Raw genomic sequence first — 27,261 nt, 5'->3', positions numbered from 1 at the left:
ACGAAAGGCTTATATCAGTCAAAGTTTAAAATCTTTGAGTAAAATTTTTTTTGCGAATTTTTCCAATATATTTGTGTTCTGATATCCCCTAGAAGAGCTCTAACTTTTATCATGATGAATCGAATCGCTAAAGTGAAAATCGAAAGACTTATATCCATCAAAGTTCGAAATATTTGAGTAAAATTTTTTTTACGAATTTCTCCAATATTTCTGTGTTCTGATAGCCCCTAGAAGAGTTTTAACTTTTATCATGATGAATCTAATCGCTAAAGTGAAAATCGAAAGGCTTATATCAGTCAAAATGTAAAATATTTGAGTATAATTTTTTTGCGAATTTCTCCAATATTTCTATGTTCTGATAGCCCTCAGAAGAGTTCTAACTTTTACCATGATCGATCGAATTGCTAAATTGAAAAACTAAAGAATTATATCAGTCAAAGTTTAAAATCTTTGAGTAAAATTTTTTTTGCGAATTTTTCCAATATATTTGTGTTCTGATAGCCCCTAGAAGAGCTCTAACTTTTATCATGATGAATCGAATCGCTAAAGTGAAAATCGAAAGACTTATATCTATCAAAGTTCGAAATATTTGAGTAAAATTTTTTTTGCGATTTTCTCCAATATATTTGTGTTCTGATAGCCCCTAGAAGAGTTCTAACTTTTATCATGATGAATCGAATCGCTAAAGTGAAAATCGAAAGACATATATCCCTCAAAATTCGAATTTTTGGGTAAAATTTTTTTTGCGACTTTCTCCAATATTTCTGTGTTCTGATAGCCCTCAGAAGAGTTCTAACTTTTATCATGCTCGATCGAATTGCTAAAGTGAAAATCGAAAGATTTATATCCATCAAAGTTCGAAATATTAGAGTAAAACTTTTTTGCGAATTTCTCCAATATTTCTGTGTTCTGATAGCCCCTAGAAGAGTTCTAACTTTTATCATGATGAATCGAATCGCTAAAGTGAAACTCGAAAAACTTATATCCGTCAAAGTTCGAAATTTTTGAGTAAAATTTTTTTTGCGAATTTCTCCAATATATTTGTGTTCTGATAGCCCCTAGAAGAGTTCTAACTTTTATCAGGATCGATCGAATTGCTGAAGTGAAAAACGAAAGACTTATATCAGACAAAGTTTAAAACTTTGAGTAAAATTTTTTTGCGAATTTCTCCAATATATTTGTGTTCTGATAGCCCCTAGAAGAGCTCTAACTTTTATCATGATGAATCGAATCGCTAAAGTGAAAATCGAAAGTCATATATACCTCAAAATTCGAATTTTTGAGTAAAATTTTTTTTGCGAATTTCTCCAATATTTCTGTGTTCTGATAGCCCTTAGAAGAGTTCTAACTTTTATCATGATCGATCGAATTGCTAAAGTGAAAAACGAAAGACTTATATCAGTCTAAGTTTAAAATATTTGAGTAAAATTTTTTTGCAAATTTCTACAATATATTTGTGTTCTGATAGCCCCCAGAAGAGTTCTATCTTTTATCATGACGGATCGAATCGCTAAAGTGAAAAACGAAAGACATATATCAGTTAAAGTTCGAAATTTTTAATTTAAATTTTTTTTGCGAATTTCTCCAATATTTCTGTGTTCTGATAGCCCCCAGAAGAGTTCTAACCTTTATCATGACGCATCGAATCGCTAAAGTAAAAACGAAAGACATATATCAGTCAAAGTTCGAAATATTTGAGTAATATTTCTTTGCCAATTTCTGCAATATTTCTGTGTTCTGATAGCCCCCAGAGGAGTTCTAACTTTTATCATGACGGAACGAATCGCTAAAGTTAAAAACGTAAGACTTACATCAGTCAAAGTTCGAAATTTTTGAGTAAAATTTTTTTTGCTATTTTCTCCAATATTTCTGTGTTCTGATAGAACCCAGAAGAGTTCTACCTTTTATCACGATTGATCGAATCGCTAAAGTGAAATCGAAAGACTTATATCAGTCAAAATACGAAATGTTTAAGTAATATTTTTTTTGCGAATTTCTCCAATATTTCTGTGTTCTGATAGCCCCCAGAAGAGTTCTGACTTTTATCATGACGCATCGAATCGCTAAAGTGAAAGACGAAGGACATATATCAGTCAAAGTTCGAAATATTTGAGTAATATTTTTTTTGTCAATTTCTCCAATATTTCTGTGTTCTGATAGCCCCCAGTAGAGTTCTAACTTTTATCATGACGGATCGAATCGCTAAAGTTAAAAACGAAAGACTTACATCATTCAAAGTTCGAAATTTTTGGGTAAAATTTTTTTTGCCATTTTCTCCAATATTTCTGTGTTCTGATAGAACCCAGAAGAGTTCTACCTTTTATCACGATTGATCGAATCGCTAAAGTGAAACTCGAAAGACTTATATCCGTCAAAGTTCGAAATTTTTGAGTAAAATTTCTTTTGCGAATATCTCCAATATTTCTGTGTTCTGATAGCCCCCAGAAGAGTTCTATCTTTTATCATGACTGATCGAATCGCTAAAGTGAAAAACGAAAGACATATATCAGTCAAAGTTCGAAATTTTTGAGTAAAATTTTTTTGCCATTTTCTCCAATATTTCTGTGTTCTGTTAGAACCCAGAAGAGTTCTACCTTTTATCACGATTGATCGAATCGCTAAAGTGAAAAACGAAAGACTTATATCAGTCAAAGTTCGAAATTTTTAAGTAAAATTTTTTTTGCGAATTTCTCCAATATTTCCGTGTTCTGATAGCCCCCAGAAGAGTTATAACTTTTATCATGACGGATCGAATCGCTAAAGTGAAAAACGAAAGACTTATATCAGTCAAAGTTCGAAATTTTTGTGTAGCAGTAGCAGAAATGGTGGCATTTGTGACAATGATAGCAATGATGGCAATTGTGATAATGACGGCAATCGTGGCAATGATGGCATTGATGGCAATGGCTTAGTTTACACCGGTTTGATACGCGTACTAAGTACAATATACGTACTAAATTAATTTAATTCGATGGTGTAAACGATGACGTATAGTCTGGTACGATACAAATCAAACAGACGTGGCATGTCTCTAACTGAAGGCCTAAACAATTAAAGGACAATCACGTTAAAAGAGAAAGAGAGAAAGAGTGAGAGAGAGAGAGAGTTGCGTCAAAATTTAAAAAAATTAAAAAAGCTAATTTTTTCAAAAGCATAATTTGAAGACATTTAAATAATAAAGAATTATGTAAAAATAAAAAGATGGTATATTTATTCGTGGAAAGACATTTATTTCTTCTTCATCATATGATGCGATGTTAATTACAATTATTTTTTAAGTACTGCGTAAAATGAATGTTTCTTTATTAAAGAACCAAATTCTCTCTGTTACTATTAAACATCTTTTTTAAGTAAAAATATGATTGTGCAAAATATGGACATAAACGTATTGATATGTATTAATATCAATGTTAATGTAAATAATTCAGACTAAAATAAATAAAAAATTACGCGAAAGTAGACGTAATTAATCATTTGTGCACATTCTCGACCCCTGTTCTGGATGCAACATACGCGATACGCGTCAGATTTTATTTGCAGCAAAATGGATGTTAGCACGGACAACAACCTACATCCATTTCTCGAGAGATGGATGTGGGTTGTTGTCCGTGCTAACATCCACACTGTTTTTAACGGCGGGTTGCAAAATGGATGTGACACGTAGTTCCTCTTCTGACCAGAATAGATGTGCGTCACTAGTGTACGGGAGTTTCGAAGTGTTATAGGAAAAAGGCTGCCGTGGCCGCTCTCAGGTTCCTCTCTGATATAACCAATCTGTCGAACCGGCTTTCAGAAAATTTTGAACGTTCATCCATGCACGACCGGTTAGCAAGTGTTAGCAATTGCGAGGGTTATAATAAGTATATCTGTACACTGGTTTTTGCTCGTACGTCGCAACATTACTTGTATATACGCGTTGTGAGGAGATTGACGTTGCGTTCATATCGATCCGAAATAACGACTGACTGCGCATAATACAAAATTTTGCATAATTAAATCGAGAGCGAATCGAGATTGTTGAGTACTGTTGAGATAGGGCCGTTCGCAACTGTATGCAATATTAGCGAACATCACGAATTAGAATGTGGCGATGTAGTATTCATATCACTGCGTATCACAAAATAATAACGTCTAATTTACTTTTCATTTAATTTACTTATTCATTCTGTTTTGTTTTTGCTCGTTTATGCAGATAATGCTGTAACATCCCATACATGGACATTCCGAGATGTCATATGTCAATATGTGAGAAGCAGGTACGGAAGTAGGAGCGACCATTGATATGGAAACGGCAATATAGTGAGAATTGCTCTGTAATTTTAAGTGAGACGTTTGACGGATAAATACATTGCGGACAATTAAATATCTAGGTTTGTTTTTTATTGCTTTGCATTAGACCATGTTAACTTTGCTTCTCGCTTCTGCCAAGTTTCAAACACTGTACACTAGTTGATTTATAAAAAAAGTAGGTCATATATTTTTAAGGGATTTTTACTCTTTGCAGATGCTGGTTGGAAAGCCAGTCTTCATTTTACACAATGACCGCTAGCGATGTGCAAGGCTCCTTGAAGGAAGCTCTGTACGAGACGTTAACTGGGATCTTGTCACCAGATTACGAAACTCTCAAGACAGCTGAGCGGAAGATTCAAGCTTTGGAGGTGACAGAGGAATTTGGTATACATCTGACAGAATTTGTTATTGATCCCAATGGTCATTTGCCAATCAGGCAATTAGCTTCTGTCTTGCTGAAGCAGTATGTTGAAACGCACTGGTGTTCGTTAGCTGAAAAGTTTCGTCCACCTGAGCTTAACAATGCTGTTAAAGAGAGGATTAAGGAGCTACTTCCCTTGGGACTCCGGGAATCAATCAGTAAGGTAATTTGTTCGAAAAATTAATTTAATTGTTAATATTACATGATTAAATCTATATTGTTGCATACCGTGACATAATATTTTATTTTACAATTGGCTTACAACAAGTACAGTCCTAGGGTATAAGAAAAAAACAATCCTGTTGTTTGTCTCAGGTACGAACTGCGGTTGCCTATGCAATATCCGGGATAGCACATTGGGATTGGCCTGAGAATTGGCCTGGACTGTTTGATGTTCTTGTTAGCTGTTTAAGAGAAGAGAGTGAATACGCTGTTCATGGAGCGATGAGAGTACTAACGGAATTTAGCCGGGATTTAACGGATGCCCAGTTGCCTAACGTTGGACCTGTTATTCTTCAAGAAATGTACAGGATATTTCAAAGTGAAAATGTAAATTTAACAGCATCTTAAAATATCTCCTTCATTGCTGCTCAAAAGTTTTGGCAACACATTTGAGATTTTCTTACATCTCACGAATTGAATATCCCAATGAAAAAAAAAATGTAGACAAGTTTTAAAGAATATATTTTACGGAATAGAGTTTACAATCTCTTTTGTTTCTATGACATTTTGTTCTTAAATTGCATAAAATTGAAAAATTGATTTTTTTTTTCAATTAATATTCTTTTATTTTTATTTTGTAGCGCTATAGTTTGATAAAATATCAGTTAAAAATTAATCAGATATGCTTATTTGAAGATATGCTTTAAAATGTTTAAAAAAATGGAACAATGATTTCTCGATATCAAATTTTTTGTGTAAAACTTTGTTTATCAAATGTTTTTGTAACTTTGAAACTAAAGAATTACGGAAAAAAGAAAAAAGAGGAAAATGTTATTACGTACTTAATTTGCATAAATTTTTTTTATTTTTTCAAGATTTTTTTTCGTGAAATACGAGAAAATCTCAAAAATGTGGAAACTTTTGAGAATAGCAATGTATTTCTTTGTTGATACGTTTTCTTGTCGCATTTCTAGTTTTATATTTTTTAGCAGTATTCGATTAGAACACGTGGTCGTGCGATCGAAATTTTCATAACGATTACAACTTTGGTTGCTCAAACGGGAGCGTACGAAAAGGGATTTACACAGCAGTATCTGCAGCCAATCATTCCTATGTTTTGTGAAAAGTTTGTCGAGTGCCTCAGAGTGCCTAATGGCCAAACTAGTGACTGTGGATTCAAAACAGATATTATTAAAGCTATAAACTGTCTTGTTACGAAATTGCCCAAATATATATCAGATTTTTTACCTCAAATGCTGCCACCCGTATGGGAGACTTTATGTCAAAGTGCAAAGACTTATCAAGAAACGACGGTCAATGCCGATGCAGATATCGATGATAAAGAAGTTGATTCTGATGGTACGTTGTTTTTGTTATAAGAATAAAATATATCTTTTTCTCATAAATACATGTGTATATTTTTCAGGTGAAGTAATTAATTCCAACAGTCTAATAATCGCTATCTTCGAGTTTGTTCAAACTATCGTAGATCGTAAGAGATTTACGAATCTGCTGGATAATATGTTACCAGAAGTCATATATTATCTAATAGTATTTATGCAAATAACAGTCGACCAGATTCAGCAGTGGACAACCAATCCGAATCAATTTGTTGAGGAAGACGAAACCTTTGAATATAACGTTCGAATCTCGGCGCAAGAATTTTTAGCGGTGAATAGAAATATCACTAACAATAAGAAGAATGGTTGGAAGGCATCGTGATATATAAAAACTAATATTTTGCCATCTGTAGACTCTTATCAGTCACTTTGAGGAGAAAGCTGTGCATGCTCTTTGCGATGTAGTTACGCGACATATTGAAGCAACAAAGGCGTTACAAGCTAACGGTGATGGTAGCAATGGCAACCAAAGTTGGTGGAAATTACGAGAGTCCTCACTTCTGGCATTAAGCCTTTCTAAGAATATTGTCATTGAAAAACAGCAAACTGGGATACTACAATTTGATATTATTAGATTTCTAGATACAGTTGTTTTGGGAATGTTGAATGATTCAGGTAATTAATCGCATATATATCACAATGTTTCTATGAATATGTCAAAGTTTAAGGAAGTTCTTCAGTTTAAAAAAATAAACAGAAATTACTTGAACTCTCTTTCCAATGAGATGCTATTTTAAAAATAATTGTGTTATTTTTTGAAGAAAACTATAAAAAAATTTTTTTAATTCAAGAATTATTAATCATAAACTTGTTCTTAAAGTTTAATCAGGTTCTTGTGTGAAAAGATTGGAGAACTTCCTAAATAAATCATTACATATACATATATTGCCTCAGATTCACCTCCGTTGCTTCTTGGCCGTTGTTTATGTCTCGGTGGACGATACGCCAAGATAATGCCACCAGAAGTGAGTTCCCGATTTCTGGAAGCGACGGTTAACGGCTTGCAAGAAAATCAACCGCCTTGTATACACATTAGCGCCATTAAGGCGATCTATTGGTTCAGCGAGGCGTCAACCGGAAAAGAGCCTATCGTCAACATAATACGTTGCCATATGCCCAATATTTTTCAAGGATTGTTCAATCTAGTTAGTCAACCTAGCACAGATGTTTTGACTTTAGTAATGGAGACGTTTCAAATACTAGTTTGGGTAACACTAACGATTTTTCTATTACATCATTGCATTATTTTTCTGTTATTTTAAGTTATTTGGATCTTATTTGTGTTTATAGCAACATAAAGAATTTACAGCATCAGTGGAAAACAAGATTTGTCCTTTGACAATTGCAGTGTTTGTAAAGTTTCATAGCGATCCGGAGATCTTAGATATATGCCAGGACATATTTAAAGACTTGACACAAAATCCGAGCTGCATCGAACCACTTCAAACTCGTATAATACCGACTCTAATGAGTATGATGGCGATAACTCCTATGAATAAATCGAAAGATGGTACTTTTTTACTCGTTAAATTTAATCGTCTTAATCTGGTCGTTATCGCCAATAAATCTTTAATTCTTTCTATCAGAGGGATCTCGAGCTGTGGCGTTGGATGTGTTGAAAGTTTTGGTTCAGTATTCACCGACGCCTTTGAGCAATGCTTTAGTGGAGACTGCCTTTCCGACTGCTTGTCACTGTATTCTTAACTCGGAAGATCACGCGACGCTGCAGAGCGGTGGTGAACTCATACGCACGTATTTATCCGTGGCAGCGCAGCAGGTTATCGCAAATCGAGACACCGAGGGGCAAATCGGATTGCAATACATATTACAAATAATTGCTCAGCTCTTGAATCCGCAGGTAACATTGTCGAAACTCATCGACTCAATCAAAAGGGGCATATACATCTAAACAAGATTTAACTGTGATATTTTTGTGAAAAAATGGATAAAGGAAAGTATGATCTTTGGGGAATAAACAGAACTTTTTTAGAATTTCCAGAAAAAAGTTTACAAAGTTAAATCTTGTTTTGATTAGTCTAAGTATATATTCTCATATATATCACATTACTGGAAAAATTAGGCATTTTCGTTGAGAGCTGCTTATATGGTAAACGTGTGTGGATAATTTTAGTTGAGCGAATTCACTGCCACTTTTGTCGGACGCTTAGTCACGACGTTAATCAGAAATGTGGGGGACAGTCTGGGTGAGAATCTTGACCAGTTGCTGAAGGCAGTGTTGAGTAAAATGCAGAGTGCAGAGGCGTTGATTGTGATGCAAAGCTTGTTAATGATTTATGCGCATCTTATAAACACACAGTTCGACGCCGTGCTGAACTTTCTGTCGACTGTGCCCGGGCCGACAGGGCAGAGCGCACTTGCATTCGTATTGTCTGAGTGGGTCAGCAGGCAGCACTTGTTTCTTGGTAGATACGATCGTAAAGTCGGGACGATCGCATTGTGCAAGCTCCTGGAATATGGGGTCACTCACGGGGATAGTAGATTAGACGAGATCACAGTCAAGGGAGATATGATCATCTCAGGTTTGTGATGTTTTTAGACTATTTTAATTAAAATAAAAAATTGCGATACGATGAAAATTAATAAAAAATTTTCTTGCAATCGCGAATATAAAGTTATATGCAATTGAATTAATTTTTTATTATTAATATGTATCACTTTTACCGCTCAAAAATTTTAGCACTTTTGAGATTTTCTTGCATCTCATAAAAAGTATCTTGAAAAATTATCGTAGAGAAGCTTTCAAAAATGTATAATGCTTTTAAATAGGAAAAGTGAAGCTTTGAATCTATTTTTGAAATTTCATTCTATGATATTTTGTTTCTAAAGTAAATAAAATTGAAAATTGTCATTTTTTTAAATTTTATATTGAAATGTTTTATTTTATATTTGAAATGTTGTAGTTTGATATTATCACAAAAATAAAGAAAAAATTATTTTTGACACAAGGGGGTCGAAACTTTTGGGTGATAATGTATATCATACGTTCTAATATGTACTTAATGAATTCTATTCAAGAGATATTATATACACTGGCAATCTGACTGTGATGATTCTTTTGCATAAAATTACTGCTATATAGCAAAGTTACTTTGCTCTACGAAAAACATTTGTGTGTTTCTCAAAATAGCGAGTTATAATTCGGGAATATACAGGAATCGAAGACGGTGTGAGGACCAGAAGCAAAGCCGGATCACAGCCTTATGAATGGACTACGGTGCCTGTACTTGTAAAAATTTTTAAAGTAATAATCAATGAATTGTCAAATGATATCGAAGTTGTTAGTGCCAGTCAAGATACGGAAGTGAGTATTGGACCCGCGTCCTTCACATTTCTTACTTAATCTTTTATAATTTTTTATTTCATAGCATAATTAAAATAATCAAATTTAATAACTTTTATTAAGGAACTTTTTCAGATTAAAAAAAGTGAAGAGAAGTCACGATTTTTAACTCGTATAAATCTTTTAACAAAAGAGCTTTCAATATCTTCCTTTTTTAAAAAAATAAATAATGAACAAAATTTAAACCGTGAAACGATAATTTGTTATTTAAAAATATTTCCTTTATAATATATTGATAAATATTGATGTGGAAAAAATTGACAAAATTTTTTAGAATAATGATTTAAACAAAGCAACGAGTATCATTGCCACGGTTTTACTAATATGACATATTTAAGAAGAATTGTATAATTCATGTAAGAGTATGAACATTACATATTCTTACACAAAAATGGTGACATTTTTTTTCAATTCCAAAATTGTTCTTTAAACTCCATTTTTTCTTATGAATCTAATTTTCTGGAATTTTTCTTACATTTTATTTGCGATTAAATTACTATTTAAAACTCTACTTCCTTTAGAAAATTATTTTAAAAAATTAATGGTTAAAAAATTTCAAAAAATTCAGGATTAATATATTAATCATAAACTTATTCTCAAAATTTGATTACATTCTTATATCATGTGAAAGAACCGAAAACTTTAATAAAATTACGAAAATAATATTTGAATTTTATTTAATAAAAAAAACTCCGTCATCAACATTTAGATTTCCGACGAGGAAGATGAAGAGGAAGACGATGATGAATTAATAGATCCTGGAAACGAAAGTGCAAATATTTTACGTAAGTTTTTATATAAACGATCTACAAATATTATCTCGCGTAACACTCAATTGCTAATAAGAGACTGTTATTAAATGCGATTCCTTTACAGAATTTGGAGGCGCGGATGAAGATAATGATGATGAGGAAGATCCAGAGTTATTGCGGGACTCAATCTATCATTTGAATCTTGGGCAGTATCTACGTGATTTCCTGTTAAATTTCTCCACTCATCATTGCTTCCGCATATATATTCAACACCTGAATGTGCCAGAACTAAAAGTCTTGAATAACATAAATATCAATGCCCTTATGTAATAGGACAATTCAGATGATCAGAACAATTTTTGAATTTCATAATAAACAGTTTTTTTATACTTAGTCGTACTTGTATCTCGTCATTTTCGTGCGATCCTTAAAATCAAATTTCGTCTCGCATGCGATTATACTCCCACGCTTATTTCGAGAAGTTTCGATTCACATGCGCTAATTCGTTGCCACCGTTGCATATATTAATGCTATATTTTATTTGGGTTTTATTTACATTACACATGTTTAGAATTATTATGTCGCACCTACATACAAAAGACAGCATACATACGCACGATCGTTTATAATCTAAATCGTAATATATTTTCTACAAATACATTTTACATCTAATATCGTTTCCAAAACATATTGTACATCTTACCTAGTAAACTCTCGATCAGAAAGTACGCGATAATTGATCCATTGAGGCGTCATACATTTGATTCACATTTTCTCCATATACGCATGTATTTTAAAATATATAGAGTTACAGGACATAATATTATATAGACATTGGCAATACAGGATTCTAGTGTTGAATTACTTTTTTTCTGAGGGAAAGAAACCAGAAGTAATAATCGACTCGATACATACACGAGTTATATGTATGATGTTAAAATAATTTACACTTATATAGAATGTCCCAGATTTTCTCAAGCATACTTTTTGCACATTTCGTATTTGATCTGTAGACACTTTACAATAACAATGCGGAGATCAATAAAATTGCGATATCAAGGGCGATCTCAATGATCCGTTTAAACGGATCGGTTGAAAGTGGTTGTTATAATTTTTTTAATAAACAGCTAAAAGTTTTCAAAGTTACTCAAAGCGATGTCCTTAGTACATACACAGTACATGCCAAAATCATTGAAATCGATAAGGTTGTCATTAATATTTTATTAAAAAATCATGTGACCCATGATGAAATAAATCTGTTAACAGCAATATTTTGCACACGAAAGAGTATCGCTGCTGTTGTCATGAATAATGTATTTATTTTAATTTGGAATCGAAACAGATCGTTCGACGCGTACGTTCACAAAAATAAGTTCATAATGGAATCAGTGTTAAGATGATGGTCCTTAAGATAATGGATATACAATGTACTGCTATGATCTCCGTCATATGAACAAAGCAAAATGGATATTGATGCGTGCCACGTTAATACTTATCGCTTATCATACATATCTACAAACCTACAATCCACTGATCTTTGCTCGTAGAATATTTTTCGTCCTGTATGCAAAACGATCTATATATGTGCCGTCGTGCTATATAATTATTTACAAGATTAATTAAAGGGAACCTGGTACAAACTTCACTTTACTTCGTGTTCACGTATAACAGCGACATTTAAGCTCCTCTTGTTTGATTGCAATTGTAAACTGCAGATTTTCAAGTTTTTATCATAAAAGGTTGAATATTATCCAACGTTTTATTTTGTGTTCACTAAGAAGAAAATAAAAAATAACTTATTTGTATTTTCGGTGTATAATCACCTCCGAAAATTTGTAAAAAATTCTTCATACGTAATTTTTCACAATTTCTAAATAATTTCATAATATGAAAAATTTTTCTGATATTTTTTGTATGATTGAAGCACTTTTCAACAATACTAAAAAAGTAAGTCTTTTCTAGAATTCTTGATACATGTAAATGATACATCTGAAATGTTCTAAGATTTCTTCTTTTATAATTTTCAAAAGACACATAAGATGTAAAAGAGTATAGTATATTTATTTTTTTTTTAAATCTTAATAAATTTAAAATATAAAAAATTCTTTAAAGTTGAGATATCATGAGATTTTTTTTTCATCAGGGATGCAATTGCTAAATCAATTTTATACGCTTGTATCATATACATACACATATATCAAGCAAGCAATTTTATACGGACTATTCAGACGAACGCTAGACCTTTCACCAACTTTTGGAAGGGTCATCTGACTTTAGGACGTTGCCTTCGCTGCATGAGGCACATATTTGAGGGTGGAAAGTCGGTATAAAAGATAATTCGAAATGAACGAGTTTGTGTGCTAAGCCGCGCAAATGTTTCAGGCTTTCCCCACACAAAATCGTCGTAGTTATTCGCGCGATAAAATTGTGTCTGTAAAATCGTACCCTCGTATTCGTTTCAAGCGTTTCGATATTCGTGCAACCGATATTCACTGCTTGGCAAGTATTAAGAGTACACAACACGAGTCCGCTTACACCGTGGTAACTGACAACAGACCCATTAATTTCCCCCCGGTGCCAGGTCCACCTGCACCTACCCTGTTCCCGTGAACTAGCATCTCTTGTACAGTGGTGAAATCATCCAAGGTCGTCTTTTTACGCGCCATTTTTTTATGACTTAATTCGACAATGTTCAATGGCTTTTTCGACACCTTGTCCTCTGTGTGCTCGCATATCAGCAGATCATTGGTCTGTTGCATTTGCTGTTGCTGCTGCAACATCAGCTCCTGCTGACGCTGCTTGCGCTCGCGCGCGCGTTCCAGCTGCCGCTTACGCTCCTCTTTGCTCCAGTAGCGTCCAGCCTGAAAATAATAATGTACAAAGAATACATTGATTATTCGATTTGCTGGAGGTCAAGACTTAAAAATCAGAACAAAAAAGATTATTTTATAAATGTTAAATATTCACATAAAAAGTGTTCAAAGCACGTGAATATTTAAACATTACAATTAAAAAACAAAACCCTTAATCGTAATTTCGTTATTCTTAATTTTCATCTTATTTAATCATCTAGAATCACATCTTAAGGCTCCTGAGTACTCGCTGCGGCCATAGTCGTGACGTCAGAAGCGAAAAATTGCGTGAAATGACATGTAATTTTGTCCGACGTGCTATTTGTAAATAAAGCCAATTTGGATAAAACAGACTAATCAGATGGCTTTAAAACACTTCAAATTTTCTTCCATCTGTTGCCAAATATCCTGTATAGAGCAACACATTAATTTCTATGTGTGTATATAAAAAAAAACTTACTTTTTATTCTGATTTTGAACACATACTTTTGCTACATACTAAATATCAAGATATTATAAATGGCATTTTATTCTTTCATCAGCAATATTGGCGATTTTAGCTTCAAATGTAAAATTTATTGATAGGAAAAAAACAAAAATTCTCTCTTTCATATATATATATATATATATATATAGAGAGAGAGAGAGAGAGAGAGAGAGAGAAGAAAAAAAATCAAATAATATATAATTTTTAAAGCATACTTTATTATATATATAAATAAAATAAAGTATGCTTTAAAAATTATATATTATTCGACTTTTTTTCTTACTAATGCAGCAAGATGCGACAGTATCCCGTAGATTTCTTTTTGATGTGTTATACACTTTTAACCGCGTAAAACTCGAAGGTAAAAGTTACTTGATTGCCTTCCCAAAATCTAGCTTTGAAAGAGGCTCGCTTCAATCGTTAATCACCTCGGTACTCACTTTCATTTCCGACATGGTGTCGTCTTCGGTAGTGTGACCGGCTCTTTCCTCGGTTATCTTAATCGCTCGATTCCGAAGTATCCGATTTCTGACGGGCCGTCTGGCGATGTATCTCGTCCCGTCCGCTCTCCTTTTCACCTTCCATTCCATTTGCACCTCGCTCTTGTCCTCCGGCGGTATCCACGTGGTGGACGTGCACACCTGCTGACTACCGACGAATTGGTACTGCGTGAGATTCGGCGCCTGGAAGTTGCCGTGCGATCTGGATTTCCTCGCACCGCCCGTGGACATCTCCCTGGACGTCGTGAGATTTTTGCGGTTGAGTGCCTGTTTAAATAGTTGCTGCTGCAGCATCATCGTCTGCTGCAGATTGGCCACGTTTGTGTACATAGTGTCGGCCGGTAGCGTATTGGCGTTTATCGATGAAGGTTCATTGCGATCTCTGTGATGATGCGACGTCGACGAGCTCTTTTTCACGCTCTGATTTTTCGACGATTGTCTTGCTAACGCGGATGTCGCGGTCGGCGTCACGGGCATGGGGCAGTTACAACCAAGCTTCTGCTGCTGTTGTTGTTGTTGCTGCTGCTGCTGCTGCTGTGATTGTTGCTGCTGCGGCGTCTTCGGCGGACACAGTACCAGCGTGCTCTTGTGATGATCTCTTTCGCCCTGATGCAATTCCAGAGTCAGAGGATTGCTATGGCAGGACTCGCCGGTGTTGTAAGCGCTCGAGCTGTCCTTCTCCTCGCCGGAGCTGTTACTCTTCGAGGAGGAGTGCCATTTTTGGTTCGGCTGACCGCTGGCCAGATGATTCTGCGCCGCTGCGCATTGCTGTTGCAACTGCGTTGTCGCAACAACAACGTGGTTCGCTTGCTGCGTCCAATGCTGCTGGTGATGTTCGTACGGCGACGAGTAGATTGGTTCGCTGTCCGACTCCGGTATCGTCTCGTAGATATGTTCGGTGTCGCTCCATACGTGGCTCGAGTATGGCTCAATGAGTTTCACCGACGGCGGTGCTGCCGTCAGTGGGCCGGAGGACTGTTGGCCGCGCAGGGATATACCCTCGAGCCTTTTCGAACAATCCTTCAATGATTCTTGCAGCCACTGCTTGTTGCGCTCTTCCGTGTGATGCGCCGGCGAGATCGCGTTCTTACCGGATTTATGTGAGTTTTGCGATGAACACGTAGACGACGAGTTTGTGGAAAAATTGACAGTTTGCTGCTGCTGTTGTTGTTGCGGCAGCGATGGCTGTTGAGGCGGTTGTTGCTGCTGTTGCTGTTGCTGCTGCTGCTGAGTGTGAGATGGTATTGGTGGAGGTGCTTTCAGGGTGCAATTGTTTACCTCGCTCTCTTTGGTACGCTCTTCCGTTTGCTGCTGCTGTTGACGGATCAGCTGCTCGATCATGCTGTTCTGATACGCTGGCAGGTTCTCGGGCGAGAGCGGCGGCGAACCCTGAAGTGGAATCATGGTTCATGATAGATAGCGATATCTATACCACACGCAAACATCGAATGCTTTTTTGTCGTTTTATGTAACTCAACTTACCTGATGATAGATGCGCCTGTCATCGTATTCATCGTCCTAAAATAGAAGTCAATTGATTGATTGTAGTAAGTGTATCTTATACATATTTTTTTTTATTTACATAAATTATCGCAATTGTTCTATAAACAAGATAACGATAAATTTGTTCCTTGAAAATTGAAATAATGAATTATAACTATGGAAATTCTTTAAGTTCTACATTTTTATTGTATTTGTCATTTAACGTATTTTTAAAGATTTTTAAATTCATCAATTTAAAAAAGTAAAGTAAAATCACGCGACTTTTCATTCGCGTGTATCTTTTAATATAAAAATCTTTAGTATTACCATCTTCAAAATAATAACGAACAAAATTTAAGCAACAATGAATTGAAAACAATAATTTTTTAATTAAGAATATCTTTTTTAATAATATTGATATAGAAAAATAAAAAAAAAAATGTTTAATGATTTAAATGTAGTAACGAGCGACATTTTATTACATTTTTATTAGTGTGACATATTTAAGGAGAATTGTATAATTTAAAAACCTCCTCAAGTTCGCGTAAAATATAAACATTTTAATAATAAGAATGAAATACGAACTTGATATACACATCGGCTGACGAGAATAGTCACCGCGTTTTTCGTCTCCGCAAACAAGTTCTCAGTCTGCTCCTTGTTCGCGACATCCTTGCCATTGACCTGGAAGGAGAACGAAGAGGTTCCTTTCAATGAACAATGCAGCCGCTTCTTGATTTTCGAAATAAGTCACTGTTCTCGCGAGAGATGTACATACATAATGAAACGTCCGTACTTTGAATGTAAATCCGGCTTAGAAACCCGTCAAAATCCCCCGAATATTCGTGAGTTGACTCAGCGCAAATTTCTCATTCTCTAGAATTTACACTTGCAACAACAACGTCGCGACAATAAAAACAGAAAAGTAAACCTCTATCTAAAAATACGAAAACACACTTCGATATAATTAAAAAAAATGTTAATTTAAATTATATTTCTTGACAAAAAATGTACAACCTTGGTGTTTTCTTCAATTATGTAAAGATACGTCTACAATTTCTTCGAGCAAATGTTGCAAAAGTTACAATCGTGCTTGCACTGGTAATGCAGTCAGAAAATAAATGCAAGGAAATAAATTTCTCGATCAATAATGTTGATGTGATTTGCGTTTGACAAAAACACGATATTCAAGAAATGTAATTTTTAAATTATACAAAGAAGCAGCTTTCTTCTTCTCCAATCTGTTTTGTTGAACAATTTACGAAAGTCGAATCGTGATATACAAGCAAAGATAATTTCTGGTAAGATGCCGAATAATGAATCATCGCTAAATCAAAGTTGGGGAAACGCGATTCACGAGAGCTCATTGGTAAAGGAACTTATAGGCGACAAATCCATCATATATCCATCCGTTACGTTCCGTTCAATTTCCCCTCGATTTCAGTGAAGAAGAAGAGAGGGATGAAGAGAGAACGCACATGGCTCGTAATTATAATCTCTCTAATGGAATTAGAGAGGGCTATGGAGCTTAAGGGGAACCCGGTATAATAAGACGTCAACAGGAAATTCGCGACGGTCGTCGCGGCAATCCGCGACATGAAATTTGACAATCTCAGCTAACAACATGATCTCTGAATAATATTAAATTTATATACCACTGTACTTTCTATTCCTGCAGTAGTATGCAATATGTTTTTACTGCTGCTCCTTGGAAAGGGTATTTCCTATTGAATCTGTAATAGCTTATATTCCGTGTTATCCGTAATATAACATTCATTAGCTGCTTTGTTTAACCGAGTTTAAATACTTGAACTGAACAAATTTAATCAATCTGAAAAATTTGATTACATCTACAATTTTTTTTTTTCAGTGTATTATCAAAATATCAAAATATAAGAACTTTTTGTTTTACCAGCAAACCCAAATCTTTCTCTTTCGGTATTTAAATCGCATTTCTACAATTTTTTATATTCAAATTGTAGGATTTAACTTATCGAATTATTGTGAAAACACTTTTTTATCAAAAGAATGTAAAGAAGTGGATTGTAGAATACATGGAATATTGCAAATCAAATTTTTCTCTCTCTTCAGTGCAAGTGTGTAAATTCCGTTGTATCCAATATATGTCAAGAGTTGCACAGTTCTATTTTTCAACCGATTCTTCATTGTGAATCGTTGTCGCGATAATATTTCCGCGTTCGCAGGATAGAGTACGCGTAGCGAAAAATTTTTACCCGCAAAATTTGATCTCCTTCACGCAACCGGCCGTCTCGGGCCGCGAGGCTTTCAGGAACTATTTCCGAAATGTAAACCTCAGTGTCGGCGTCCTCACTGCCGGAACCGGAACTGTAGCACACCGTCAGTCCGAGCTTCTCGGCACTCCCGCTTTTCCGCAACGTCACTTCCTATAGCATTTTGCAACTATTATTAATGTCCGCTGTAATAGACAATGTTAAGTGAAACTAAATACATTCGCGTTTGCACAAGGCCTGCCGTCCGCCTCGTTAACAACATTAATACCGTTAGTTGACGTTATCGTCGCTCAACAAACACTTTGCAGGAAAGTGATATGCATTTTGCGCGCTTATGACATTACTGTAACTTTTACTTATATCTTATTAAATTTAATAATAATAATTTTATTAAATTTAATTACTGATTCATTATTATTACGTATCTTTCTTTCAACCATCTTTATGTACTTTTAACTTTCTGTACGTGTATGCAATTATTATCTTAACAATAGATTGTATTTTACATGAAAGTGAGAATTTACGAATACAAAAAAAAGACAAATAAATTTACATGAGACAAATATTTTCCTATTATTTTAAATTGATCAAAAATCTAAATTTATTGATAATGTAACATCTGACATTTATTGAAAAGTGCTTCTAATTTAATTATTCTTAAAGATGTGGCCGAATACGGAATCATAAATTCAAATTAGCGAATCTAATAAAATAAATGCATGAATAAAATATTTTAAAATTCTAATAAAATTGCGTATTATATATTTTTCGGGATTATTGAATATATAAAATTGATGTCAAAATATAAAATATCCAATATGGAGCAATATGTAAAATATAAATTTAACCTATAAAAGCAAAATAAAAAAAATTGTACTGCAAAACGTACAAGTGCTAGAATAAAATAAAAAAAATATTTTAGTTTAACTCTTTCAATGTAGGAGTTGAAAATGTAAAAGTGAGCCTAAAATTTGCAGGACATTTTCGTGCATTAATTAAATAATAATTTATATAAAGGGTTTTCAAGATAATTGAATTTTAAAATGACGGATTCAACATGGCCGCCAAATATAGAAATTATGCAAAATTTGTAATAAAATAAGTTGTAGATATTATTAATTACTTTTACTTTTTTAAATTTTAATTTGAAGCCTATCTATTCATACCTCGTTTTAGTATAGCTATTTAAAAAAATTTATTGCAATTGTTTCACAAAATACTAATAAATTTTATGAATCTCAAATCTATCTTGAATTCGCATTAATAAATTTCGAAATTCCAATTAGAAATTCAAAATCCTTAAAAACTTCTAGAAAACCATTTTTGAATAATTTTAATATTTAATAAAACGACGATTAATTCCATGACGTTTATAGACGTCTAAGAACGTCATACACACTGAAAAAGTTAATCTATATCCACAAGTATCAAGCAATAACATTATTTCATTCTTCTACTATTGATGCAAAAGATTCAAGAGAGTATCATTTATACATATCTTATGTAATCGTCCCAAAGAGATAACGTTGTACATCATGTCAAACGCCTTTTTCAAGAAATTTTGGATTTTACTACGCAAATAATTTTTTATATTTCAGGATAATATCTATGAAACTTTTTATCAAAGTGTAAGCAATCCTCTTTAAAATGAGCTCCATTTGACTTTAAGAAAGACGTTTCTGAAAAAATGCTGAAATTGGAACGTATATGTTCCAATATCTAATGGAAATTTGCTCACTATATTATATTATATATTCATTGTTGCGATTAATGCGATAAGTAAATTATTGCGTTACACATTTTTATAAGAGAAGAAAATAAAATTAAACGAGCATATAATTATTGAATACCTCAAAATCGATGTCATGCGCGAGAAAATCCTCGAAACTGTCATTCGCTTGTTCATCAACGACGAGAGGAACCGGAAGTAACTCCTCTTCCTCTATGAGACCAGCCCAGTCCGTTTGAACCGCAGTCGATATTAAGGAACACGCTGTATTATCTTTCTTTACGTCATCGTTGCATGTTTGCTCGTCGTTTGCTGTCGCGCCCTTGCCGTTCGTCGTCCCTTCATTTTTATCCTGACACATGATCCTTTCGTGCTCTTTCGAGGGCGTGTGAGGTACTTGTTGATGCCCACTGGGTTGTCGTCGAAGGACCTCGACGATAATTGGCTCCTGAGCCGACTGGAAACAGCGCACAGCATCCTCGTGACTAGAATTTGAAACGTCCTGTCCGTTCACCTAAAAACAAGAAATTTTTTCATTAATTTATCATAACGTTAAACGAGCCCATTAAATATATTTTTTTCTTTCTTATAAACAGTCTAAACATTTTTTGTCAGTTTTATCCAGTTTTAATTTTTTTTACATTTATTCTTATTTACCGTATTGTATTCTCAATATGAGATCGGAATAAGCTCTATAATCAGATATAACTGAGTAATAAAATTCGCATACAATGCATCAGAGATGTAACGCGGATAATCGTTAAACATTGAGCGGATGCTGAATATAACAGCCTCTTTTCTATTGGCAGACGAGGAGAAATCTCATTTTTCTCCCCCCCCCCTTCCACCCTCTCTCTCTCTACCTTCTTTAATTAAAATATACCGTTCCCCGAAGGAAACATAGGGACACCTCATCATTTCTCATAATTGCTTTCTCGCGCTTTAATGTCCAATTAAATAAATAACTCGGTGTGACTTTGTCAACGGGGGACACACTGACGAGAAGATGGACAGGGGTAGATGAGGATGGTGGTGCTGAGCGTTGCAAAGACGCCGTTGATCAGGAAGGTAGACTAATTAATTAAATGACATGCTTGATGATGCGAATTAATGCACACAAACCGGTAATTAATTTTCAAAAGTAACCCGCTAGACAAGTCTTTCCTCACAATCCGATAAATCGGATTGTCCCTCTTCTTTGCAAACGCTATCGCATCATTATTATTTCAATACAAAAAATAAAAAAATTGGAGACAGTAAAGCGTTTAATAAACTTTACTTTCTAAAATTAATTTAGTTGCTAATTTATCCGATTCGGATATTAATTTCTCACAATTAAACATTTAGTATCCTATAGAGACGCTGGCTACTATTAATTATGGATTGATACGTATCGGTTTAGTGCTTTAGGGTTACGCCCTTGTTTTAAATTACTTCCTGTGCGGTAGAAATGGCGTCTAATTAAAGGACACAGGCTTTCACATGAAAAACGTTATTATCCAATCGTTCGAGGAAAATGGAGATTTCGTGTGCGAAAAAAATCCGACAAATATAACCCTCTATTAGCCTTAATTCCTCTCCCGGGCATGGTCATAACGTCCGATCAAACATTTGCCTTTACCGGAGAGCCTCCCTCCGGGAGAGAGGCGGAAGAGGAGCACGTTTATACGCGGTACCAGGTGGCACTTAATTTTGCACTAAGTACTAGGATTTAAGGATTTGAGATAGAGCGAGGACGACGGGGGTGTCGTAACGAGCCGTGAATCCTCAACGTTTCAATTTGGTACTTACAAACCGCCAAAGTGTATTTTCTACGCAGGATAATGATAGCCAAGTAGCGATTTTCTTTAATGAAAAATCTTTATTTTTTTCCAAATTTATATGTATAATCAAATTTAACAAATTTGAAAAAACTTTGGGTGGTGGGGGTATTTTGTTAAACAAAAAAATAATAAAAAAAATTTCTTTCTTTTTAACTTTAAAGTACTCTTTGAACCGTACAACTTTTGTTAAAAAAATTTTTTTCTATCTTTTATACTTTCGACGATATTCGCACCGAAAGAGAAATACCGTTTTTTTCAAAGAGTTGTTTCACCCCCTAAATGGGAGATTCAGCACATATAAAATGTACTCTTTTATATTTTCGTGCTTAACAACATATTTCAAAAAGAATCAAATCGGCGCCGGACATGCGTGACATATCCCTTGTAAGAAATTTATACTATATGTATATCACAAAATTTTTACACAATTTTCCATATGATTTCTGTATAATTTTTTAGAAAGTTTTTCATATTTTTTTATACAAATTAAACACTTTTCAGAAATGACTTGAAAAACTTTACAATATTCTTATATTTCTAAAATTTTTATAATTTTCAAAAAAAATTAATAAAATTTGAACAAGTTTAAGGTATTGGTTTAGGTATATATTTTCCAGAAATCTGCATATTAAAATATAAAAAATTTTTTTTTAATATTATGAAATATTTAAAAAATTCATTTCAACAGGAATGTAATTTCAATTTGTGAACCTTGCTCCAATCGCTCAAGAATTGCAATTTATAATTGTAAGTTTTATTAAATTGTTTTATTTAAATTAAATATTACTCCAACGTTAACAATGTATTTATTTTGTGCTTTCTCGAACATTTATATTGGCAAGTTTTTTACCGATGTATTACATTCGTATCCAAATCGTAGTTTACCATGACATTTTTAAATCGTTAAGCTCGCTCGATTAAGCTCAAATGTGTTTATTTGGTGAGTATGGGACGGCGGATATTGAGTGATCGTTATATTCGCCGTCATAAAAAATTTCGACATGCGTCCAACGGGCTAGTATGGGTGTCTCATATACCGCGCAGTACTTGTCTGCGAAGTTTCGTTTGTGTCCACCACATTCGTTTGTAAAATGGAATTTCCAACTGCTCGCTTGGCTGGTTAACTTCCAACGGAGGGTTGAGAGATTCGCAAACATTTACATTTCACCAATCGCAATATCGTCAAGTGCTGATGAGTTCGTTACCAATCAAAACGGCAAGATCGTGTAACCATTAATTCTGTCAAGACTAAAAAAAAGAGAGAGAGAAAAGACCTAGTTACCTTTGAAAATGTCTATCTTATTGATTTAATTATTTTTCTGCTATAGGGACAATTATGATGCAGTTGCAATTATAATAGTCTCTAATCATAGTCACTATAATTGCGAATGCATTTACTATATATAATATTTTATTTTTACTATTTATATCTTGATATTTCACTATATTAATATTCGAAATCACCACAATTCAGAACAAAATTTTTTCATAAATAATAAAACTATAAATATAAGATTATATTGTCATTAACATTATAACAGTAATAGCTATAAAATTGAAGCTTCTAATCATAATTATTTTATTACAATTATAGTCACAAATACTTTTCTCTGTATGCATGTATTGTATGTTTTCTTTTGTTATACAGAATAAGGAATATTATAAATACCTCCTAGCATGTGCACAATTCATTCACAAATATGGTATAGTTACTTTTTTTTTCTTCAAAAATCAATTATTCTATTAGAAGAGACTGATGCATCGTTTACTTGGCCCTTTGTAGTATTAACTATCCGCGAGTATCTTAGCGTACTTAGCTTGAGTATGCAAACTGCTTTTTGTTCGCCGCGAGCAAGAGAGGGTCCAAGTGTCTTGATACTAACTAATGTAACGAGGCGTTTCTCAACTACGCTGTAATTATCTGTAGCAACTTGTACGTATCCCGTTTGCTTGACTTTTTATCACGTATCAACTGCGTTACCGATGTTGCAATTTGTTATCTTGTTGTACACAGTACAGTATATAAGTAATTGTATCTCTCTATTTCTGTTACATCTATTTATTAAATTTGTAGCTTTACATATCATCTAAAAGTGTCTTTATTATTTTCTAGTATTATAAAACAATTTATAGATATTAAAAGCACTAATTTTTGTAAAAAAAATTAATAATTTTATATTTCCATTATAAATTGAGTAACTTTTATTTACATTATTTATGTAATTTTATAAATTTTTTTATAAAGTATATATTCTCAAAAGATTGCACTTTTCAATTTTACACACTTACAAAACTCTTCAACTTTTTTTAAAAAAGTAAAGATTTGTAACCTGAAAATTGAGATGGTTCGTAAACGCTTTCGAAAAATGAAAGAGCAAGTTGCGTAAAATGCGGCATGTTTAAACGTATCTTTTGCCAAAAATGCGAGGCATGAAAGGCGCAATCAACATATCGCGGGCCTGGTCTACTCAAGGCGATGCCTTTATCCGTGACCCGTGAACTTTTTCCACGGAAAGAAGAGGGATCGTGATCAAATATGGAGAGGAGAGAGAAAAAGAGAGTTATTTAAAAAAGGGAAATAGTAGCAACTCCAGACAGGGCGAGCTCTGCTGTAAAAATACGCTGCAACACATTTTCCCTTGCTTCTTTTTCACTTGAGTGAGCGACGTTCTCCTGAACAGCTGATCAATATCCAATCAAGGGAGGCTGATCGACCGCTTGTCCATCCGTTTATTACATTAGACCCTCAAGGGGACTCTGAAGCACTTTGCCGTGAATATTCGAGCCTTTGACGGAAGACGTACGGCGTAAACGCGATTAAGTAGTATTAAAAAGACTCCACCCTCGATTTTAGGCGCGTCCCTTCTTATAGGCTAGCAACCCTTCGTTAGGGACGCCCGCGTACTCGTCTGACAGCTTCCAAGTGTTGATGACTACTTATGAAGCGGGACCAGGCTAAAAGAAAAGGCTACGTAACGTTTTTAGCGCTTTTAGATACAAATACCTGAAAAGAAAGAAGCAGTAACTTGAGAGATAATAATTATGCGCGCGATATATTCGGATAGTTGTTTTCTTTCAAAAATAAATCCCAAGTTCTTTAACACGAAATAAAGAAAAAAATCAAATGACAGAAAGGGATGATATTCGCCGCATCATGATAATTCTTCCGATCACGGCGCCTAATGTTTCACTGTACCTGATATGATTTACAATAGCCAGGATTCCGTATTTCATCCTAGACAACTCTTTTGCGGATTATCGGTCTCTACGTATGCCATGCCAGCTGCTTTCTCCTGGTTTCTTTATTTCCACCTTTATCACGCTGCGCCGCGGTAAAAATAATTTCGGCCGACGCGCGTCGTGAATCTGCCGATAATAATATCGGAATGGGCATACAGAATGGGCAACGGAGTCTTTCAAAGCGTAAAACTATTTCTGCCGCTTAATTAAAAAAGTCTTGCCTAGCACGATATCAATTTCATGTATTACTTTCGCGAGAATGCGTTCGCGCGGCTATCAGCGTACCCGTTTCGCTCCGTTCCATTTTGTTGATTTTGTTCGCGGTGGTGATTCGAACATTTTCAATTAACCAAGCGGTTTCATCTTATTTTATGATCTATACGTTTCTCTCTCGATCAGTAGAAATACGATCCTCTCGATATCGGATTATTTTATTTTATCGGATTAATATTGTAGTTATTAATATTATTAATTATTGTAACATTATTACAGTGATAATATTGTAAATTGTAATGTTATTAACAATTGTATTTTTCAAGTGTAATATTGCAGCCTGCGAGGAGAGTAATTTTTTTATTATATTAATTTATAATGGTATTGTACATAATTTTCTTTAATAATTAGGTAAATTTGTATATTTTAAAAATATTCCAAAAACATATCTATATTTATATGATTTCCAAAAAAATGTTCAATCTCCAGAAATTTACCGTTCCAAATAGAATTACATAAAAAATCAAAGGTGTTTGTAACCGCGTTTTATGTACTTTGACTTGAACAACGTACTTTGTCGTATTCCCGATGCAACTTGAATCGAAAGATTTGTTCGTCAAACGCGCATAATATATAGAATCGGGGTTTTGCTTGTATTCATTTAATACACGTCCATACACACGCGCGTTTTGCGTCTGAAAGTTCTTTGGATGAGAATAAAATATGTGTATCAAATAAAAAATTCAAAAAGAGGATAAGAGCATACATACGCATATTAAAAGGATTCCATTAGTCGTGCGTATGTGTACGCGTGATGGTATTTCCTTAAAAATGTTCTGTGCTCTCTTTTAATTCTTTTCACCGTAATGAAATATTTATTTGACGCGATAGAGCAAAGTGGAGACCAGAGAGGAAAAAAATACAACTGCCGAAATGGCAACGTAGCTATAATACGTTTCTTCTCTCATGTCAGAAGAAGAAGAAGAAGAAGAAGAAGATTTGTTGCTACGTCTTATATAAGATTTGCCATTCGGAATAAGCAATTTCTCCCCCCTCCCCTCGCTCTCTTCTCTCTTGTTCGAGCAAACACGAAAGAACCGAAGATATATATTTTCTCCGATCCGCGTTTCGCGCGCAAGTGTCTCTCATCTCAACCCATCCTTGGCCTTTTTTCGCTACTCGCTTGGTAACTATTTGAACCGCACCTGCCGTCCTACTCCATCGAGGTAGAAAAAGGCAGTCGTGGCAAGGGTGACAGAAGTGTCTTTTTGTCCTCTCCCGCGATTCGTCCGTATGGCTTAGCGAGCGATCGTCCGACGCGACGCGGACGCGGCGACGGAGACGGGCCGGGTCCGAGGATGAAAAATGATATTTGGCAGCTTCCGTGCGTGTACTATCGCCGTATAAACCAACGATTTTACATTCATGGCTTCATGGGAACGTGCATTATGAATGCTCATTACGCAGCGTACGCTGTCACGAAGCAGGACGAACGTATTAGCGCAGAGAGGCAAGGGATGATTAAGTACCATAATAACCGTAATGGATGGTTTAATATTTTGTTGAAATATTTAAGTGGTATCACACGCGCAAACGCGACTATGCAACGGGCAAGTAGTAAAATTTTAAAATATAATACGATAGTACGCACATAATCCATCGCTCCAAGATTGTTATTAAATGCTTTTAATGGGAATTAATTCTTAATAAGGCGACGATTATATTAACGTTCAATTTTACATCTTCTCCTAAAACCTAAAACCTTTTAACTACCTTTAGGTAATCTCCATGTGTTTAATCCTTAATGCGGGAAGAAATTCGCCGGTGTGCCGGCGAAGCAAATTACCGTCATCGCCTTAAGGCGCCGTTATTTACCACACCGCAAGGTGTGTTGGCACAGCTGATATATATCGCGATGTATTCATCGTTTAAGCTCTAAGGGAGCGCCAATACCGCTTTCTCTCTCTTTCTCACGTTTCACAGAGTCATATTCATTAATTATGTTAAGAATTAATAATCAACGATAACGAATAATGATTAATAATAATTACTATTAAAATTAAATATTGTGCAATGCCTTTCTAAGTGTCGTCCGTCCTAACAAGAATTATCCCAGCGAGAAATTGAAATCAATTTAAGCGTACGGACGACAATATAGACCTACTGATTTTATTCTGCATATAAAATGTAGATACTCCTATGTAACGTATGTCACATTGAGAAAAGGACACGCATAAAAGAATATCCAGCGTTATGGAACCATATTATTGCATTCAAATGTCAAATGTAACGTAATT

At 34.5% G+C, this 27,261-nt stretch overlaps 2 protein-coding genes across 16 annotated transcripts in view; one reads left to right on the top strand and one right to left on the bottom strand.

Annotated features, from left to right (window-relative positions):
* Positions 1-3,703: 3,703 nt before the first annotated feature.
* Positions 3,704-10,779, top strand: LOC105202520 (importin-9). Of its 9 annotated transcripts, none has more exons than XM_026135840.2 (14): positions 3,704-3,824; positions 4,193-4,256; positions 4,505-4,874; positions 5,027-5,260; positions 5,863-6,232; positions 6,300-6,544; positions 6,627-6,888; positions 7,168-7,481; positions 7,564-7,783; positions 7,860-8,131; positions 8,405-8,813; positions 9,447-9,595; positions 10,344-10,419; positions 10,511-10,779. In XM_026135840.2, the coding sequence occupies exons 3-14, from the start codon at positions 4,539-4,541 to the stop codon at positions 10,714-10,716; spliced, it is 3,093 nt and encodes a 1,030-aa protein (XP_025991625.1). In that variant the 5' UTR covers positions 3,704-3,824; positions 4,193-4,256; positions 4,505-4,538; the 3' UTR covers positions 10,717-10,779. The 9 variants fall into 9 exon arrangements, 8 of the variants coding, with proteins under 8 accessions (XP_025991625.1, XP_025991623.1, XP_025991620.1 ...); XM_026135838.2 differs by having other exon boundaries at positions 4,193-4,370; XR_003268797.2 differs by having other exon boundaries at positions 3,725-3,886; positions 9,422-9,595.
* A 109-nt stretch (positions 10,780-10,888) lies between these two features.
* LOC105202522 (slo-interacting protein 1) overlaps positions 10,889-27,261 on the bottom strand; it is a 205,665-nt gene continuing 189,292 nt past the window's right edge. For all 7 annotated transcript variants that reach the window (XM_026135841.2, XM_039451213.1, XM_039451211.1 and 4 more), the window contains 6 exons: positions 19,810-20,202; positions 17,942-18,112; positions 16,293-16,391; positions 15,708-15,743; positions 14,166-15,614; positions 10,889-13,247 (listed from right to left, as the gene is read on the bottom strand). In XM_026135841.2, coding sequence (XP_025991626.2) covers positions 12,918-13,247; positions 14,166-15,614; positions 15,708-15,743; positions 16,293-16,391; positions 17,942-18,112; positions 19,810-20,202 — 2,478 coding nt within the window. In that variant the 3' untranslated portion in view covers positions 10,889-12,917. The remainder of the gene's footprint in view (positions 13,248-14,165; positions 15,615-15,707; positions 15,744-16,292; positions 16,392-17,941; positions 18,113-19,809; positions 20,203-27,261) is intronic.

The sequence above is a fragment of the Solenopsis invicta genome, chromosome 6 (assembly GCF_016802725.1).
Source record: "Solenopsis invicta isolate M01_SB chromosome 6, UNIL_Sinv_3.0, whole genome shotgun sequence".
NCBI lineage: Eukaryota > Metazoa > Arthropoda > Insecta > Hymenoptera > Formicidae > Solenopsis > Solenopsis invicta.
The sequence above is the reverse complement of the archived record's forward strand: the minus strand, read 5'-3'. Positions and strand labels throughout refer to the sequence as shown.